We start from the raw sequence: 21,408 nt of genomic DNA, 5'->3' as shown, positions 1-21,408 counted from the left end.
TCATTCATTATATGTTTGTCAAAACTCATAGAATGTACAACATAAATTGTGGACTTTAGCAGGTTTATAGAGAAAAAATAAAGAGACAAAGGAGAATCTACCTTCTCCGGAATTTTTTTTTTACAATCCTCTTTAAAATCAATTGCTTCCAAGTAGAATGGATTCCAAGGTTAAATTCCCTTAATATAATGTAAGTCAGATCATACTGATTTGAATGTTATTCAAAGGACAGATAGCGATACATGTATAGCAACTCAAGACACACAGATATAGCCGGGGGACAAGGCTTCCTTTTTCTCATGGAATCATCTTCTGAAATGATAACTTTGGAACTGGAGCGGACATGAGAAATTATCTCACATTCATTCTTCCTTTCATGGGCGAAGAAATGAGGCCTGTAATTGACGAGTAGACAGCTGGCTGTGAACCTTTAGGTTAGCCACTTTAACAGATGCAAAATGACGTGGATACCGGATACCTTGGGGTATTGAATCAGATACATTAAAGCAGCGGTTCTCAACCTGTGGGTCGAGACCCCTTTGGCGGTCGAACGACCCTTTCACAGAGGTCGCCTAAGACCATCCTGCCTATCAGATATTTACATGACGATTCATAACAGTAGCAACATTACAGTTATGAAGTAACAACGAAAATAATTTTATGGTTGGGTCACAACATGAGGAACTATATTTAAAGGGCCAGAAGGTTGAGAACCACTGCAAAGGAACAATTTATTAATGTAAATGTTCTGCTCCACTTAAGTTCATTTCTGAACGCCCAGCAGCCTCCTAAGAATGAAAATCTTTCCCAGCTGCATTAGACATTTTTCTTAGATCTGTCTTTTGTACCAAGGGGAAAAACACAACACTTGTAAATTACTCTAAGGGAAACATTACTTAACATCTCTTAAGTGTCTTCTGGCAGTGATAGCCTTCCTTTCAGTGGAAAGGAACTTCAGAACAAAGAATTTGCCAGAACAACTGGAGAAAATACATACGGACATCTTTCCAAGTGATTTTCCCTCTCTGCAGTAAAATGTATTCTGGAGTTCTAGGTCCTGACATTTTGTTTATGAGATGGTCAGACAACTAAGGCGATGGCAACTAACTCATTCAACCACAAATGCAAAACCAAGAGGGCTTGCCCCAGTCAGAGGCCAACTGCCATAAAATAAAGTTTTCTGGAGACTTTAATACTAGTAACAACACAAAGAAATTCCTTTCTCTGAGTCCCAGGTTTTACTGATCAACCTCTTATTCTGATTAACTTCTTAGATTGATTCTTCGCTGATTCTTCCCTCCCATTTATCTACCCTCCAAAACATCTGATGCATTGTAACTAATGCAAACTTATAAAAATCCTGATTTTTATCTTCTTGCCTCTCCGCTTGAAAATCTAAATGTTGCCCAGCCAGTGTGGCTCAGTGGTTGAGCGTTGACCTATGAACCAGGAGGTCACGGTTCAATTCCCAGTCAGGGAGCATATTAGGGGTGCAGGCTCGATCCCAGTGTGGTGTGTGCAGGAGGCAGCTGATCAATGATTTTCTCATCATTGATGTTTCTATCTCCCTCTCTCTTCCTTTGTGAAATCAATAAAAATATTTTTTTTAAAAAAATTTAAGTCAGTGAACATTTACTAGGTATTTACATATACTGTCTTGGCTTTCAAAATCTTCATTCATTCAATATATACTTGAGTGCCTACTGTATGCAGGCACAGGGGCTACAATGATGCATTGCCCAATTTAAATGGCAATATAAGACAGCCAGAGAGTGATTCAGGAAGAAGTCTTACAGGGTCTTGAGATACAATGGCAAATGACTTCTTTAAAACACCGCGAGAAGCAGGAACTGGAACAGATACTTGTACACCAAAGTTCATTACAATATTATTCACGATGGCCAAAAGGCAAAAACAGCCCATGAACAGATGAAGGGATAAACAAAATGTGGTATGTCCTACAATGGAATATTACTCAGCCATCAAAAGGAATGAAGTTCTGATACATGTTACAACATGAATGAACACTTAAAACATTAAGTGAAAGGAGCCAGTCACAAGAGGACAAATAATTGTATGATTCTCCTTATATGATGTATCTAGAAATCCAGAGACAGAAAGTAGATTAGAGGTTCCCAGGGGCTGGGGGAGGAGGAATGGGGAGATACTCTTATGGTACAGTTTCTGTTTGGGGTGATGAAAAAATTTTAGAATTAGATAATGGTGATGGTTGCACACTATAATTCTAATTAATGCCACTAGATTGTACACTTAAGATAGTTAAAAATGAAATACGTTATAAAAATAATGTAGTAGGCTAAAAACTCAAATTGTACACTTTAAATGTGTATGGTATGTGAATTGTATCTCAGGAAAACTTTTTTTAAAAGCACTTGACAGTCAAGTACAGAAACTGTGCAATGAGCAGGAAAAGTGATGTTTGCTCAGGCAAACAGTTCTCATAGTGGTGGGTAAAAGCAGAGTTGTGTCTGAGTGTGGACAATCTATCAAGTCCTTTGGATTGCCAACAAAATAGTTTTAAGTTCTTAGCCTGACCCTTACTCTCAAAAATTATGGGGCATTAAGTACCTCTTGCAAGGGCAGCTTCTTCCCCACCAGATTCTTTGCCGTAAGGTCTCCTTCATGCCAGGCTTGCTCATAGCCCAATTTACCCCCTTGCCCATGTAGCCTGCCTAATTTGGCTCACTTGTTCGGATGAGCTCAGAGTGTCATCTTCCCTAAATCTTCCCCAACTGACTTCAGCAATCACAGCCTGCCCTTTCTCTGGGCTTCTCCAGGGCTGGGCAGTCATGTTCATCTTTCCGTGTTTCTTGGTTTCTGTCTTGATGTATATACTTCTCATCAGATGGGAAAGTTCCGGACAGCAGAGTTCACATGTACATTTCTTGAACATCCTTTCAGCAGCTGGCACAACACAAGGAACAATACAACCTCCTGATCTTGTTGCCTGAATGTGTTACTAAAAATATCCATGTAGCAAAGTGACCATCTTATAATGGCTGAGAGGGCCAGCCCCTGAATTCAGAAGGACTTGGCTTTAGTTGCCATTTCTGCCAGCTTCCAGGTGTGTGATATTAATTATATTATAGCAAGTGATATCACACACCAGCTTCCTTCACCTAGAAAAGGGGAAAAGTACTTAGATCTGCCACAAAGGCTCTTACAAGGGTTAAATAGAATTAAGACTGCAAAGTGTTTAGTACAACTGCCAGACCAAACCTATAAATCAGAGCTGCAGTGTTAAAGCAAAGTGGAAAATCATGATGGATGTTTTATCTCAAAATCAACACAGAACAGATGCGGCCCTAACATTACACTCTCCTAATGGAATGGTCTTCCAAACTTCTATAAACAAAATGAAGGGGAAACAAACCAAATGGCTTTTCGTGTAATAGTCCTTCCTTTTCTGGACACAGCTCCAAACTTTTTATGAAAGTCTTCAGTACTGGTAATTGCAGAGAAAAGGAAAATGCAGAATAAAACAGTTCTCATCAATCTTGTTTGAGAATTTCCCTGGACTGTAATCTTTCAACACATGACAGTAATGAGTGGCATACTAAAATGATAAATATAAACAGGACGCTTTAGGAAAAAAGAACAAGGTGATCTGGTCCTCAGCCTGTTTTTGGCTAATAGTTTTTTTTTCTAAAATGTTACTTTCTATCTTTTGTAAAAAAACATTTTCCCCCTGGTTATGAAGATCACATATATCTTACTGAATGATAGTACATATGACTCAAAACAGTCTTTGTTCCTGCCCTAAGAAAATCACTGTTACCAGTTTGATGCATAAGCTCCCAGTTTTCCCTGGAGTGCATACAATTAAGTAAGTAAACAAGGATGGAATCATAGTGAAAGTCCTCAACTTTTTTTATAAGGCATCTTTCCATGACAGGACAGATAGAGCTCCTTATTTTTTTATAACAGCTTTTATGGATGTACTATAACTTATTTATCCAATTCTCTATTAAAAAATGACTAAATTATTTCCAGGTGTGTGTGTGTTTCAGCATTCAGCAATGCTTGAACTGGAGTTGCTGGATCAAAGAGAATGAGCATTTTAAAATGTTACAAAATTAGGAAAAAAAAAAAGAAAAACCCTAAAACAAATCAAAATAAGTCTTATGATTATTACTAAATTGCCTTCCTTAAAAGGTCGTACCTTGTGCCCTGGCTGGTGTGGCTCAGTTGGTTGGATGTCATCCCATGTATGAAGGGTTATGGTTTGGTTCCCAGTCAGGGCACATGACCGGGTTGCGGCTCATTCCCTGGTAGAGGGCATGCAGGAGGCAGCAAATAAATGTTTCTCTCTCTCTCTCTCTTTCTTCTCTAACAATCAATTTAAAACATCTTAAAAAGAAAAAAAACAATTAATAAATGAGTGTGGTAGTTTTGAGCCCAATATTAGATTTTTTAAAAAAGTTATACTTAAAAAAAATGTTTTTATTGATTTCAAAGAGGGAGAGGGACTGAAATATCAATGATGACAGAGAATCATTGATCAGCTGCCTCCTGAACACCCCCTACTGGGGATCAGCCTGCAACTCAGCATGTGCCCTTGACCAGAATCAAACCCAGGACCCTTCAGTCCACAGGCCAACGCTCTATCCACTGAGCCAAACCAGCTAGGGCTATAACAGTCTTCTTTTAATGTCAGCATTACATGTTGATTAAAGCTGTTCTTTTAAATCCATTGTTTGCCGAAACCGGTTTGGCTCAGTGGATGGAGCGTTGGCCTGCGGACTGAAGGGTCCCAGGTTCGATTCCGGTCAAGGGCATGTACCTGGGTTTTGGGCACATCCCCCACAGGAGGCAGTTGATCGATGTTTCTCTCTCATCGATGTTTCTGACTATCTCTCTCCCTTCCTCTCTGTAAAAAATCAATAAAATATATTTTAAAAAATTAAATCCATTGTTATACTTCTTGCATAACCTATTCTAAATCCTTTGGAAACTGTCCTCTCAAGTGTATTAAAAAACAAAACACCTACATTATGCAGCACCAAGGAGAAATATTCTAGGAGCCAGGCTTTTGGCTTAGTATCCATGCTCCCCCTGCTGGCACTAATGGGACATGCACCACAGAGAGTTGATTTCTATCACAAAGGTTCCACAATTAAAAACATGTTTTTCAGAAACAAACCTTTATTCTTTATGGATCACGGTGGCTTTCTTTCTTCCTTTCTGACATATCTGAGAGTCTGTAACAGAAGTTCCAACCCAAACCGCCAGAATTTGATTTTAGATAATAATCTACACTAATAAAAGAGTGATGCAAATTGGTATCACTCCACTACGCCCACCAGCCAATCAGGATGAGTATGCAAATTAACCCAACAAAGATGGCAGTCAATTTGCATGCAGGCATGAAGCGAAGACTGAAGGCTCCGGCCAGAGTGAAGACTGACTGCAGCGGAGAAGCCAAACCTTGCTGCGGCCGCAGCAGAGAAGCCTTGAGGCTTGGCTTCTCCACTGCGGCCGGACCAAAGGCCTGGGTCCCGGGTGCCAGAGGAAAACCGGTGCCGGCAGCCAGGGAAAGGAAGGCCTATTGTGCAAATCTTCGTGCAATGGGCTTCTAGTCTCTATATATAAAACCCTAAGCGACTGGTTAACCATTCACTATGATGCACACTGTCCAGCAGGGGGCAGACACTCAACGCAGGAGCTGCCCCTGGTGGTCAGTGTGCTCCCATAGCAGGAGTCCGCCAGCTGACCAACGGGTGCCAGATGCTGGGCTCACGTCTGGCAAGCACAGCTGTGTTGGCTGGAGCCTCTCCTGCAAACACTTCCCCTGCGTGCCCCTCCCCATCTGGACTGGGACCAGGATCGGGACCAGCATCAGGACTGACTGGGCGTGAGCCCACGGCTGCTTCTTGGTCATGGGAGCCCCGATATCGCCGTAGGATGGGCGCATGGAGACTGCAGCGGAGCGGCAGCGAGCCTACCAAGCAGCGGTGGTGGCAGGCACAGCAGGGCCAGGATGAGTGGGAGCAGTGTGGCGCCCGGCCTGAGCTCGGGCTCCTCCCTGGCCGCCTGCCACTTCGCACACTACTATATCCCTCAGGGGATGTTGGACTGCTGGTTTTGGCCCGATCCCCGCAGGCCAAGCCAAGGGACCCCACCAGTGCACAAATCAGTGCACCGGGCCTCTAGTCTATATATATAAAAGGCTAAGTGACTGACCGTCCATCCTTCTGTCCAACCAACTGACCAGCTGGTACATATGACGCGCACTGGCAATTTAAAAATAAATGTTGACTGGTGCATGCGTGATATATATAAAGCTCTCCATGGCACCAATTGCACACGTGTTTCGATCTGTCATTGTCGATCGTGAATTTGGTTGTTTTGTTGACATTCTGAAGCTGAAAGAAAGTGGTGGCGGCAACAGAATATGTCTGAAGACCAAGTATTGTTACAACGTACCTCTGAAGCCAAAAGAAGCCAGTGTCGTTGACAATAGGGAAATGGCGAATAGCAAAATTAAAATATTTCTTCTAATTAATTCCTTTCAATGTGCACAAATCTGTGCACTGGGCCACTAGTTTAAATTATAAAAACCCACCAAACACTTTTGATTTCAGGATTGTCTTGCAGGTATCTAAAGTATGTTTTGACATTCCCATACTGTATGTAAAATATGATACTTAGTTCATAATTCAGATTTTCAGTGAACAGATGCTCAAGAGCAGTGGTCGCCAACCGGTGGTCGGTGAGGTCCGAAAGGTTGGAGACCGCTGCTCAGGAGTATTTAACTCATACATTAAAACTACGTATTAACCCATAAAGCCAAAATGGCAATACTCTAGTTGACTGAGCATCAGGGTAAACTCTAGTTTTAATACAACTTTAAACTTCGCTCTGATCCTATAGTGCTTCCCTTTGTCCTTGGTAGCACAACACAGATAATCAGAGTCATAATAGGCTCAACTAAAATCTTCCTTTGTAGCTGGAAGCCAAGGAGACACAAGTGCAAGTCTTTGGGCTCTCAGCTAGTGTACCCCTTCTTCCTGCCAAGCCCAGGGATGCAGGAGCGTCTAGACCAGCGGTTCTCAACCTGTGGGTCGCGACCCCTTTGGCGGTGGAACGACCCTTTCACAGGGGTCGCCTAAGACCATCCTGCATATCAGATACCTACATTATGATTCATAACAGTAGCAACATTACAGTTATGAAGTAGCAATGAAAATAATTCTATGGTTGGGTCACAACATGAGGAACTGTATTTAAAGGGCCAGAAGATTGAGAACCACTGGTCTAGACACTATGAGGATGAGAGCCAAATGCAAAGGAGGGTGAAGCAGGAAAATAGGAAGTGCCTATTAGGGGTTCCCGATGACACCCTTATATGACTGCCCTGAACATGCAGGGACTACTTCCAGATTCAAAAGAAAAACAAAACCTCTAAGACACCCTGTGCTTGTGGCCAGACACTATCTTAATATTGATTCTGAAACAACTGCCTTTTATTTTTTTAATCCTCACCCAAGGATATTTTTTCCATTGATTTTTAGAGAGAGTGGAAGGGAGAGAAGTGGGGGTGGGGGGGAGGGAAGAAACACATCAATGTTGAGGAAGACACATCCATTGGCTGCCTCCTGACCAGGCTGGGGATCAAACCTGCAACAGAGGAACGTGCCCTTGACCAGAATTGACCCTTTGGTCCTGGGGATGGTGCTCTAACTGCTGAGCCAAACCAGCCAGGGCACAACAGCCTCTTAAAATAAAAGGCAAACACATAAAGGTGTGATAGATATAGCAGTCAGTAACTTTATGTCCAAAGGACTCAAGGCACTTCCTGAAATATCTAATTTATAATTTTAACATACCAGGAAATACGTGGTCTCATATGTTTTTGGAAGAACCCACATAATAGCTACTTCTGTCAGCCAAATAATGAAAACTTCATAAATGCTAAAAACCTGCCAGCTATAAAAGTGAATGTCACATAAGGATGGATAAGAGAGTCCAGAAATAAACACATACATTTATAGTTAACTGATTTTTGACAAGGGGGCTAAGATAATTTAAAAGGGAAATAGTCTTTCCAACAAATGGTGCTGGGACAAGTGGGTAGCCACATGCAAAAGAATAAAGCTGGACTCCTACTTACATCATACTAGAGGCCCGATGCACAAAATTCGTGCAAGAGCAGGCCTTCCTTCCCCTGGCTGTCGGCAGCAGCTTCCCTCTGGCATGCGGGACCCTGGCTTCCCTCACAGCCCTGGCTTCGTCCGGAAGGATGTCCGGAAGGACGTCCAGTCTAATTAGCATATTATGCTTTTATTATTATAGATATGAAAATTAACTCAAAATAGGTCAGAGACCTAAATATAAGAACTAAAAGTATAAAGTGCTTATAAAATATGCATAAATCAACACTTTGGATTAGGCAATGGTTTCTTAGATATGACACCAAAAACACAAGTGGCCGAAGTAAAAATAAACAAATGGGACTTCACCCAAATTGAAAACATCTGTACTTCAAAGGACATAATCAAGAAAGAGAAAAACCAGAACAGTAGTATGGGAAAACATTTCTGCAAACATATCTGACAAGGGTCTAGTATAATTCAAGTTAAAAATGGGCAAAGGATTTGAATAAACATTTCTCCAAAAAAGATAAACAAATGGCCGATATCCACATGAAAACATGGTCAACATTAGTCACTAGGGAAATACAAATAAAAACTATAATGAGATACTGCTTCAAACCCACTAGGATGTTATAGACAAAGAAGCGTTGGTGAGGCTGTGGAGAAATTAGAACCCTCACAGCCACTGTGGAAAAAACAGCCTGGCAGTTCTTCGGAAAGTTAAACATAGTTACCGTATGACTCAGCAATTCCACTCGTAGGTATACAACCAAGAGAAATGGAAACATGTCCACACAAAAATGTGTACATGAATGTTCTTGGCAACATTTTCGTAACCACCAAAAAAGTACAACCACCCAGATGTCCATAAACGGGACACACAAAATGCAGTCTATTCAGACAATGGATTCTTCAGTCTGTTATCTGCTACAACACAGGTGAAGCCTGAAGATATTTTGCTAAGAACCCAGACACAAAAGGACAAAGCTTGTTTGATTCCAATTATATGAGGGCCTAGGGACTGGCAAATTCAGAAATTGAAAGATTAGAGTTTACCAGGTAATGGTCAGTTTCCATTTGGGGTCATGAAAAAGTTTTGTAAATAAGTAGAGATGAAGGCCTGGCAAGTGTGGCTCAATGGTTGAGCGTGGACCTATGAACCATGAGGTCATGGTTAGAGTCCTGGTCAGGGCACATGCCTGGCTTGCTGGCTCAATTCCAGTAAGAAGCATGCAGGAGGCAGCCAATGGATGATTCCCTCTCATCATTGTTGTTTCTGTCTCCCTCTCCCTTTCTGAAATCAGTAAGAACATTATTTAAAAATAAATAAATAGAGATGATGGTTGCACAACATTGTGAATGGAATGTAATTAATGCCAGTGAACTGTACACTTAAAAATGGTTAAAATGGTAAATGGGAAGAGAACGAAGTTATAACATGGACAAATCCTGAAAGCCTTGTTCTAAGTCAGTGGTTGGCAAACTGCGGCTTGCGAGCCACATGTGGCTCCTTGGCCCCTTGAGTGTGGCTCTTCCACAAAATACCGACTTCTGCGCATGGGCCACGAAGGTTCAATGCACTGTACGTGCGCGCCCGCACGTAGTATTTTGTGGAAGAGCCACACTCAAGGGGCCAGAGCCGCATGTGGCTTGCGAGCCACAGTTTGCTGACCACGGTTCTAAGTGAAAGAAACCAGACACAAAGGCCACATGTTATATGACCCCATTGAAGTGAAATGTCCAGAATAGGCAAATCCGAAGAGACAGAAAAATAGGTCAGTGGTTGCCAGGGACTAGGACGAAGGGGATGGAGAGGAATGGGGGAGGAGTGGTCGTGTGTGTAACTGCTAAAGAATACGTCGTTTGGGGGTGGTAAAAATTTTCTGGAATTAGTAGTGATGGTTGCAAAACTTTGCGTATATACTAAAAACTACTGAGCTGTACACTTTAAGAGGATGAATATCTACAAAAAATGTTAAGTGAATGGCAAAGGAATAACGTTTTTCTGACACAATGTTAGAAATTCCTTTATTATTACTTATTAAGCACCAGCTTAATACTGCAGAAAATTTCAAATCACCCTTTGACAATTTGTTCTCCCCCCCAAATTCTTGATAATGAACTTTTCAAGTAAAGACATGTTCTCTTCTCTCTTCTGTATAAAACTTTATGAAATAAAGGCAAAGAACTGTGTACATCTTGTGGTAAAATGCTGCCCACGCTGTGGAAACAGTGTCTGCCCAGCTCTCGTTACTGTCCAGGTCCTGAGAGGCTCTTGTTCATGAACTGTCTCTTCACAAAGCAAGTCCACCACTAACACGAGGGGACAAAACAGAACGCACAGTGGCAGTGAAATTACAATGCAAGTTCAAGGTAAAGCCAGAATATGAATTTATTTAATATTAAAGTTTATGTTAGTCTGGCAGCCCTTATGTTATACACATTCCTTGAAACCACATGTAAAAATGTAAAATTTATTTTTTATTTAGTGACTTACAGGTTACTCAAAATTACGAAGACAAAATAGAGGTAATACATTCAAGATATCTCATGCTAAAAAAATCTGTCCTGATATAAGACCAGACAACCAAAAATTTTAATTATATGTAATCATTATGCACTCTGATTCACTGTGAACTCCTACCATGTACAAGGCACATATTCAAAATTTAACAACACGGCAATTTGGAAACTAAAGGTTTTCTTGCAATGAAAGATCTTAGTGTGTTTTGTTTAATGGAGACTATAGGATAAAAGGTGAGTTATCAACTAAATAGGCAAAGAAGTGGGTCTTACCTTGCTGGGTTTATCATTCTGAGGGTCAAAAACTTTCTCGCAAAGTCTCAGTCCAGTCTCTTGCCTTAGCTGCTGCAAATAGGCCCTCATCACTTCTAAAATAAGGAGCAGGTAGAACAACACAAAAAACTGTATCACAAATGTGCTTGTGGCTGATTTGGACAGTGACCTTTGCAATTTATTTCTGTACATTCAAACAGGATAAGAAATAGAAATGACAGTCTAAAAGGCTTTATAGCCCTGGCCGGTTTGGCTCAGTGGATGGAGCGTCGGCCTGAGGCCTGAAGGGTCCCAGGTTCGATTCCGGTCAAGGGCATGAACCTTAGTTGCGGGCACATACCCAGTGGGGAGTGTGCAAGAGGCAGCTGATCGATGTTTCTCTGTCATTGATGTTTCTAACTCTCTGTCCCTCTCCTTTCCTCTCAGTAAAAAATAAATCAATAAAATATATTTAAAAAAATAAAATAAAAAATAAAAGGCTTTATAACTATATTCATTTTGATCCAAAAGATTCTCTACATGTTATATTGCTATCAAGAACCTCTTGAGAGTGGCTAGTAAGAGAAGGTATGTGCTAATGATTCCACTCTCAATTGTACAGCAACCAAGGCAAGAAGAGAAGGGGGGTAAAAAGTCACATGGAGAAAACCTTGTGCCATATAGAGAGAGGTGGAGATACTGTCCTTACCGTCTTCCTGTTTGTTTGCAGGTTTGGCATAAATTGCGTTAAGTGGAAAACCAGGCTCTCCGGGAATGGGAAAATTAGTGATTCCCAGTGTATACATTTCTTTCTCACCTTGGCTTTTGGAATTGCACTAAAAAAAAAAAAATTATTTGTACACATATATTTTACAGGGAAAAGGATAATAATATACAACTGCAATTTTTTAGTTTAAGTAGCTTTGACTGGGGTTAATATTTTTGGTGACCTTTTGCCCATAGGCTTTACCTGTGGGCCCCTTCTCAGAATAATGTTTTAAATAATTAAAATATAATACATAGAATTATAAAAGACACCAATTATACTGAAATGCAATAACTATAATATCAAAAAATTTGTTATAGTCATACATGTGCTTCTTTATTCATGCACTAAATACAAGATCTGGCCATAGCCCTAATAACTAAATTCTGAAGTAGTGATGTGTAAAAAATGTTGCAAAAAATCTTCCACTCTAAATGCAAAATACTGTAGTTTCTAATGGAGAAAAAGTCACAAATATTGCTAAAACAATTGTAGGTTGTTGTCCACATTAATAATGAAAGTAAATGCTAAATTTCAGTAACAGATTAGTGAAAAGAAAGATGGAATTTTTCCCCACTCAGGTTAATGGACCCCTGAATTCTATCCTTGGACTCCCAAGTTAAGAACCTCTGAGCCAGCCCTAGCTGGTTTGGCTCTGTGGATAGAGCATCAGTCTGCAAACTGAAGGATCCCAGGTTTGATTCCGGTCAAGGGCACATGCCCAGGTTGCGGGTTCGATCCCCAGTAGGAGGTATGCAGAAGGCAGCTGATCAGTGATTCTCTCTCATCAATGATATTTCTACCTCTCTCTCCCTCTCCTTTCCTCTCTGAAATCAATAAAAATATACTTTAAAAAAAAGAACCTCTGCCCTGACTGGTTTGGCTCAGTGGATAGAGCGTCGGCCTGCGTACTGAAGGTCCTGGGTTCGATTCCAGTCAAGGGCATGTGCCATGGTTGCAGGCACATCCTCAGTGGGGGGTGTGCAGGAGGCAGCTGATCCATGTTTCTCATCAATGTTTCTGACTCTCTGTCCCTCTCCCTTCCTCTCTGTAAAAAATCAATAAAATATATTAAAAAAAAAAAAAAAAAAAGAACCTAGGACCAAAGGCTTAAAAGGGATTTTTTTTGCTCAAGATTTCTGTCTTAGGAAAATACATGCAAAGCCGTATCCTCTGATTAGTTAACTACACTGTAAGTTTAGAAATCTACATTCAGATTTTTCTTTCAAGTCCAAGCTCTAAGTCAGAGGAAATATGTTCTATTTGCCCTTAAAGTCTCCTCGAGTCCAAATACCTATCAGTAGTTTGTTTTCCTGATAGATGATCATGCAAGTTTAATTACCTTTTGGAGTTTCTTTAGACACTCAGAAATGTAGAGAGTTATGTATATCAAGGTTCTATCAGCTTCATTCTACAGAGGGGAAAACAAAACTTAAAAACAGTCCTGAACAAAGCTTAACAATTATGTGCAACAAATGAATTCACATCTTTGTCTTTTGATTACCAACTGAAAACTGCGAAAGTATAGTTACTATAGCATCAAAAATTCCCATTCTCCAGCCCTAGCTGGTTTGGCTCAGTGGATAGAGCATCGGCCTGTGGACTGAAGGGTCCTGGGTTCGATTCCAGTCAAGGGCACATGCCTGGGTTGTGGGCTTGATGCCCAGTGGGGGACATGCAGGAGGCGGCCAATCAATGATTCTCTCTCATCATTGATGCTTCTATCTTTCTCTCCCTTTCCCTTCCTCTCTGAAATCAATAAAAATACATTAAAAGAAAATTCCCATTCTCCAAATGCAATCTTCTGAAGCCCCCTTTCTGTCTGCCCTGAGCTGCTCCTGTTGTCCTCCGTTCCTCTTGCCCTTGGGTTTCTGAGGAACTGTGCCAACAGCCCCACACTCTGTGTAGGAAGCTGAGTTCACAGAGCTGCCAGGAAAGCTGAGGTGCACCATATGGTTCCCTAATTTTAAAAAACCCTTTCATTTTAGGATCTCTGCCGAGAACAGAAACATTCATGACCCTACAAGAGGAAACAATATTTCACGTGTGACTTGTTCTTGAAGAGCTCTGTAAGCCCAACTCTTAACCTAAAGGAAAATGTGGAAAAGGTGAATGGGTATGGATCCAATGTGGCACGTACTTCAGGTCAAAGTTTACACAGATTTGCCCCACCAGCGTGGCTCAATGGTTGAGCATCAACCTGTGAATCAGGAGGTCGCGGTTCAATTCCCATTCAGGGCACATGCCCGGGTTGTGGGCTCGACCCCTAGAGTGTGGGGCATGTAGGAGATAGCTGACCAATGATTCTCTCTCATCATTGATATTTCTCTCTCCCTTCCTCTCTGAAATAAATAAAAATATACTTTAAAAAAAGCTTACACAGATTTATAGTTTAAAAACAAACTATAGTTTCCTATATTTCAGATCAAGTGATATTCAAGCGAGAATGAAATGTGGCAGAATTTTATTTATTTACACCTATTACAAATAAAACACATAAGACCATGCATTAGATACAGAAAACACTCTGCTAATAACACAGAATATTTAGACTACAATTTGTAAGCCAAGAATCTACAAATAAAGATTTCAGACCCTGTTTGATTCCAAAAAGCCAAAGTTTGGCAGGAAGTTAAAGTTTCATATTCTAGAATATTATCCATAAAATGCGTTGACATTTCTTGTAACTTGCTCATAGCGGAAGCTCAGAAATTTTTTTCTATTTCCCTCTCTCCTTCTCTACTACCTTCACCTCGACCTGATTCCTACCAAGAACTAAGAGAAGGGAGAAAGGGTGCTTGAAGGAAGGGTCAGGGTCATTTAAGTTTATTTCTCCATCTCAGGTCCAGGATACAGAAGTGTATAAAAAATAACATAGCATATAGGATTTTGAATTATAGACTGGTACATAGTAGGTACTTAGTTAATGTAGGATAAAGAAACAAAGACCAGATAATAAATATCTCAGGCTTTGCAGTTTTTATTACAACTACTCAACTCAACTATTGTGGCGTGAAAGCAGCCATAGACAAAATATAAACAAATGTGTATAGCTGTGTTTCAATAAAACTTTTTTCACAAAGAGGTGGTGGGTCAGATTTGGCCCTTTGGCTGTCATTTGACAACCTGTGGTGTAGACTTTGGAAGAAAAATAAGAAATTAATATTGACATAAAGCTTAACATTAAGTACTATTCTGGATTTTTAAAATCATATAATCTCATTTTATTTAGAGCAACCGGACTGCCAGCCAGATCTTTTTCCCATCAGAAAATTACTTAAATATTAAAAACTCTGTACTTTACCTTAATTTCATAGTTTTTGAAGAAGACATTGGCCTTGAAGTAATAGATGGCTTCATCCACAATATCTGTGTCTTTTGCTAAGCAAGATACAAGGGGAGGGGGCAGAGAACATTAGCTTAATGCAAAACATAACATCTAGGAAAGCTATAATGAAAAAAAGTTATCCAAGATTAATGAACAGAAGTTTTGGAGTTGAATAAAATAAAATGAGGCTACTGAAATATAAAGTCTTTAGACAATTTCTAGAGAAATAAATACATAATTTATTCTTATAGCTTTATTGTTTTTATAAAAACTATACATACTATTAGAAAGATTAATCAATACCAAACAATTTTTAAAAAATATATATTTTTATTGATTTCCAGAGAGGAAGGGAGAGGGAGAGACAGAAACATCAATGATGAGAGAGAATTATTGATTGGCTGCCTCCTGCACGCCCCCTACTGGTGATTGAGCCAGCAACCCGGGCATGTGCCCTTTACCGGAATCGAACCTGGGACTTTTCAGTCCACAGGCTGGCGCTCTATCCACTGAGCCAAACTGGGTAGGGCCCAAAGAATTTTTAATTGTCACCCTAATCTCACTTCCAAGGAATAACTACTATTAACACTTGGTGAACATCGTTCCAGACATCTCTCAAAACAGACTGAGACATAGACTAACTTTAATAAAATGACTTAAAAAGCATTCAATATAATTTTATTTGAATGTACATACGAGTTTCAGAAAAAACAACACACCTCTTAACTGTCATTTAGAAACCCATTGGGGTTCCCATGCACATCTTTCTGTTTATACTATGACTTCAAATATATTTGCACAAGCTGTTCTAGGTGCTAGAAACTGAAAAAAGCCAGAAATACTGTTGTGACAAAGACAAATCTCGTTACAATTTTTTTGGCAATTTTTTGTTTTCCTTTTCTTTATTTTAAAAAGGTTACAATCCCAGGGTCTTGGTATCCAGCAGCTGGTTTCAGCAACACAGAAACAGTTATTTTTATCTCTTGCCCATGCCTGCTATCCCTCTCATACAGCAGAAATGCAAAATAATCCTGAAGTTTTAATACGCTGTAAATCAGTAGTCTTTATTCCTGCTCATTTCTCTGCTAAAGAATTTCAATAGAATTTGAACTCTAGATGTGTATTCCTTGCAATCTATTTTCTTATCTGTAAAAAAGGAAACTTCCTCAAAGATTTCAACAGTGTTTATAAAAACCAGCTAGTTCTTTTAAATGTCACCATAGGTGGTGGGGAGGCTACAAGGTTCAGAACCTAGGAGGGTATTTGGCACATAAAAGGTGTTCAAAAGATATTTGTAAATAATCAGATTAATGCTAAGAGTTATTTAACTCCCAGCATAAGCTTACATTCATCCATAATTCCAATTTGGTTTGAATCCAGTCCTCTGGGGAACAGTAACAGGTCATTCCTTATCTGTAGAAATCTTCAAAGAACTGAAAGGGTGGTAATCAGATTAACCCCTTGGTCAATTGCATCTTTTGACACAGCATATGGTGTTTTGTGCCGATCTGAAAGGGTTCTTCTCAAGGAATCTAAGCCAACATTGGCTATTTTTTCTTTGCACTGTATTTCTTTTACGTCATTTTTCTTCTCTTTGGTCTGCTTTCTTTTCCCCATCTGTTCCTTTTATTTCATTTCAAAATCAAGTAAAGACTATAGTGACTCACCAGATTTATTAGGTTTATTGAGCTTGCAATTAAATTTAAAAAGGTCAAGTCTAACAGTCTGGCAGGAGGACGGAGAGGGCCTCAGTACAAAATTATTAATTAAAACCATGGCCTTGGAAACCATGAATGGAACTCAGTGCAGACCCTTTCCGGGTGCAGGGAAACCATGTCTAATATAATACACATCATACTGTTGGCAGATTATCTCAGAATGTGTCCGAAGAGTCTCAGATAGTGTCTAAAAAGAATGGAGCTTCTGAACAGTAAATGGTCCAGGGGTGGGGAAGGAGGGGGAGGAATGTGAGTACCAAGAAAGAAAGCAGATGTAAAATTCAGAATTAGTAATGTTTTTTAGGACACATCTTTTAACATATAAGATTGAGCCCTGGCTGGTGTGGCTCACTTGGTTGAGCGTTGTCCCATGCACAAAAAGGTTGCCAGTTAGATTCTGGTTGGGGCACATTTCTGGCTTGTGTTTCACTCTCACATTGATTTTTTTTTTCTCTCTCTCTCCCTTTCCCTTCCTCTATCTCTAAAAGTCAATATAAAAATCTTAGAAAAAAAATATATACACATATATATTTAAGATTGAGGTATTGCTGAAAATTGAAACTCCTGAGCAATGGAAAAAGGAACTAGAAGGAAAAGAGGTTAAAATATGTTTTGTTTTGCCCTATTCGGATTGGCTTAGTGGCTCAGTGGTTGTAGGCTCCTCCCCGACCTGGGCCCTGGTAAGACCACTCTCTCTAAAAATCAGTGGAAAAATATCCTCAGATAAGGATGGAAAATGAAATTTAAAAAAATTAAAAAAAAAATTTTTTTCCAGCTTGATAACAGAGAAGGGGTAGGGACATGGAAGTAGCAGCATTAGATTAGTTTGTAAGAACTGACAGTCATAACAGAAACAGTCAAGATTTAAGTGTCAACATTGTCTCTCTTCCCTCAACAAAATATTCTGGAGAAATTAGCAGCAAAGATAGTTTCCTATTAGATGCAACATATACCCATAATCTTGAAAGGCCTAAAAAGCAATATCCACCAAACAAATAGAAAATACAACGGCAACCAGAGACAGAGGACTGAGCCAAGAATTTCCCTGACTTAATGTCAAAGGGTTGCTAGATGCTTCACACCAATATCTGAAAATAATGGAAAGGGGTTTTGACTTACTCTCTCTAGGGGCAGGTCCTTTGAACTGACTTCTGATGGGCAACAGTGCCATGTTTCCAATGAGTTTGGTGTCGGGGTCCATGAGAGAAGAGTGGTAAGCCTGTAGTGGCAAGCCGGATAAGAATACAGAAACAGAAGCAGAACAAATGTCAGCAAGACAATCAAGTACATTTCTCCAAAGGGAAAAAAAAGAGTAAACCACCCAAAGATGAACTAGGGCGTGTGGCAGAGGGGAGGGTGGCAGCAATATGCAGAGCTGGCTCTTACTGGCTCATGAAAACCAACTGCTGCCGAAACCGGTTTGGCTCAGTGGATAGAGAGTCGGCCTGCGGACTGAGGGGTCCCAGGTTCGATTCCGGTCAAGGGCATGTACCTGGGTTGCGAGCACATCCCCAGTGGGAGATGTGCAGGAGGTGGCTGATCGATGTTTCTCTCCCATCGATGTTTCTAACTCTCTCTCTCTCTCCCTTCCTCTCTGTAAACAATCAATAAAATATATATTAAAAAAAAAAAAAACAAAAAAAAAACCAATTGTTACCTTTTTAGGAATTTTCAAAAATTAAATTATATAAATTTGCAATAAATTATGTGTCTGCAACAAGCAGAATCCGAAGTAACCGCTTGAGCTAAAGCTGACCCAAATTTGCAATAAATTATATTAAAAACAAAGGTAATAAAGATTCAAAATGCATTACTCCTTATTTTTAAAAATTATTTTACTGTTGCCCATGATCTTAAAGTTATTTATGTCTTTTGTATCTTGATGGCAGAAATAGCACTACCAGTACATAATGAATGGGGTGCTACTGTGCATCTCTTTCCATTTTACATTCAGTGACATCACACTGGCAACTGGTGGGAATAGTTACACTGCAGAAATAGGCAAACATTATATAAAGCAGGAGTACCCACCCATCAGCTGTGGTTAAGCCCGAACCCAAGCACTAGTTTTTCTGTTCTGCCACTTCCTAGCTTTATATCTTTGACCAAAACATCACTTTTCTTAATCTGTTTCCAAATTTGTATATTGAGGAAAATATACCACCTTCATTGGGGAGGTTTGAGTTAAAGGACGAAGGGGGTAAACTCACATTTATGAGAGCTATATGTATATGATTCCTAGTTCTGCCTTTTACAAAATGTCTGGCTTTTTGTAAGACAACACGGGCCCCATTCATGTATTCATTCATTCACCAACTGATGACTAAGCACCTTCTAAAGGCAAGGCTTGGTCATTTACAAGTATGCAAGACTAGTATGGTCTCCATCCTTGAAGAACTTTCGGGCTAATGGAGAAGACAGATATTAATTGAGTAATATCAAGGTATTAAATAAGTGCTCCGTGTCCAACTGGAATGAGCGCAGGGCTTGTAGAGTACTGGCTTCAAACCTGGCTTACCAAGGCGTTTGCACTAGAGTGCAACCTTGGGTAAATTACTTAACTTCTCTCAGCCTCAGGTTCCTCCTCTGAAAAATGAGAAAATAACGTATCTGCCCTAGATGGTTTGGCTCAGATAAATCTACCCCACAGACTCGCTATGGGCCTCCAGGCTGAAGGGTCCCAGGTTCGATTCCGGCCAAGGGCACATGCTCAGATTGCGGGCTCGATCCCCAGTAGGGGGCGTGCAGGAGGCAGCCGATCAATGATTCTCTCTCATCATTGATGTTTCTATCTCTCTCTCCCTCTCTGAAATCAATAAATTAAAAAAAATTTTTTTTAAACAAAGAATTACAATCTACTTCATAGGATCACTGTGAGGATTAAATGGGCTAATTTATATATAAAGTGTAGCTCAGGGCCTGCCTGGAACACATCAGGAATCAAATGGTCGCTATGGAATTCACAATATTTGTACTGATAACTATGGCTTGCGCCTTTTTTTTTAATCACAGACATGCTTCATCTAAAGCAGCCTCCACCATCCCCTTCACCAGCTACAACCACTGTCTTGTTCCCCATCTATGTTCTTCATAGCATTTGTCATTATCATAAATTACCTCATTTTATTTGCATTCCCTATTAGAATGTAAACTCCGTAAGAACAGGGATTTGCTGCCCTAGTCACTGCTGAACCGTGCTTAGCACGCAGTAGGTGCTCAGTAATGTTTGCTGGAATAATCCCATGTTGTTGAAAACTTCCTTTTCCCTAATCTGCAAAATGGAGGCCTACCACGACGGCGATAAATCTACCCCACAGATTGGCTATCAGAAATGACGAGAAACCAGACCACCACTCATTTTACTCCTATTAGAATGGACAATAAACCTGAAACGTGTGGAAACCAGGCTCGGCCCTTGCGTTTGCCCCGGGGGCCCTAAACCAACAGCGCAGGGGTGGCGGCCCCAGGGGAGGAAGTGGGGTCTGACAGAGGACAGGAAGCGGAAGGGACCCGTCCCCTGGGTTGGAGAAGGAAGTGGGGTTTCAGAAAAAAGGAGAAGCCGGACCCTGGACTAGAAAAATGAAAAATAGAAAGTGCCTCCCCTTGACTTAGTGGCTCCATGAGGCTTTGGGGACCCAGCCAGTGTCGGAGGTGGGGGGTGGGGGTGGGGTACAGAAAGGGCAAAGGTGGGGTCGGCACTGGAGAGAAGGGGCCAGAGGGCCGAGGCAGCCTCTCGTACCCCTGACCGACACTCGCCGGTCCCCAATCCGACAGGAACTGGCTACCTCCCCTCTCCCCCGCTCTGGACCCTGCTTCCTCTCCGACGGGCTTGGCCCGCTTCTCTCGGCGCACGCACATTTCTCACCGCTCTCCCCAATTCTCGCCATCACCTCACACCCTGACTCGGGCTCCTTACCGGCATCTTGACGTCTCCCGAGTTTCAACTCAATGAGGAGAATCGGGTTAGTGAGAGGAGCTTCCGGTCCGGCGCTTGGGCGGGGTAGGCGGAAGTGAACCGGAAGAGGAGGGCGAGGGGACGATTTGCGCTTCCGGCCTGGCTGCTGGGGCTGCGGGAATCCGAAGGGGCGCCAGGGGGCGCGCCAGCCCTAAGTAGAGGCTGAGTGTCACGCATGCGTGAGGCCTGGAGCTGGCGATGGGTCTTGGGGTTACAAATCCCTGTGAAGCATTACCTGGGTCACACTATTTTATTTTTTAATACTTTCAAAATTGACTTTAGAGAGGAAAGGAGAGAGATAAAAACATCAATGAGAATCATGGATCGTCTGCTTCCTGCACGCCCCACACTGGGGATCAGCCCGCAACCCAGGCAGGTGCCCTGACCTGATTCGAACCATGAACTCCTGGTTCATAGTCTTCCCTCTTAACTACTTTTGGTATTTATCTCATCAATGTGAACATCAAAAAGGCAGGGATTTTTGTCTGTTTTGTTCACTGCTGTGTACCCCTGTCTAAAAAAAAATGTGATGATACATAAGCATTAATAAATTTTTGCTAAGGGAATGAATGAACCTACTAGTTTTAAAAATGGAGAGCCCATTGGTAAGGGATTTGTGGGTTACTCTGTACTGCAATTCTTTGTGTAATGACTGAGAAAATGGTCTCTGGATTCGAATTCCAGCTCCTCCACTTACCAGGCTCTGTAATTTTGGGCTAATCTAGCTAATCAGTTTCCTCACCTGTAAA

At 41.0% G+C, this 21,408-nt stretch overlaps 1 protein-coding gene and 1 long non-coding RNA gene across 2 annotated transcripts; one reads left to right on the top strand and one right to left on the bottom strand.

Moving 5' to 3' along the window:
* Positions 1 to 10,128: 10,128 nt before the first annotated feature.
* On the bottom strand, positions 10,129 to 20,777 carry ARPC3 (actin related protein 2/3 complex subunit 3). The gene is made up of 7 exons (XM_059676928.1): positions 20,621 to 20,777; positions 17,824 to 17,923; positions 14,963 to 15,039; positions 13,001 to 13,069; positions 11,602 to 11,728; positions 10,914 to 11,008; positions 10,129 to 10,430 (listed from the first exon to the last, which is right to left on the bottom strand). The coding sequence occupies exons 1-7, from the start codon at positions 20,624 to 20,626 to the stop codon at positions 10,368 to 10,370; spliced, it is 537 nt and encodes a 178-aa protein (XP_059532911.1). The 5' UTR covers positions 20,627 to 20,777; the 3' UTR covers positions 10,129 to 10,367.
* LOC132222082 (uncharacterized) lies at positions 10,382 to 14,031 on the top strand. The gene is made up of 2 exons (XR_009450150.1): positions 10,382 to 10,490; positions 13,647 to 14,031. It is a non-coding gene; the product is annotated as an uncharacterized LOC132222082 (long non-coding RNA).
* Positions 20,778 to 21,408: the final 631 nt, after the last annotated feature.

Source organism: Myotis daubentonii, chromosome 19, assembly GCF_963259705.1.
Source record: "Myotis daubentonii chromosome 19, mMyoDau2.1, whole genome shotgun sequence".
NCBI lineage: Eukaryota > Metazoa > Chordata > Mammalia > Chiroptera > Vespertilionidae > Myotis > Myotis daubentonii.
Note: the sequence above shows the minus strand (reverse complement) of the source record. Positions and strands in the feature narration are given on the sequence as shown.

Bases quoted from the DNA above. Each gene is read 5' to 3' on its own strand.
- ARPC3 (XM_059676928.1), bottom strand. The intron at 13,070-14,962 runs GTAAAGTACAGA...TCCCCTCTGTAG, and splicing joins TCAAAAACTATGAAATTAAG to AATGAAGCTGATAGAACCTT. The intron at 11,009-11,601 runs GTAAGGACAGTA...TCCTTATTTTAG, and splicing joins TGCAAACAAACAGGAAGACG to AAGTGATGAGGGCCTATTTG.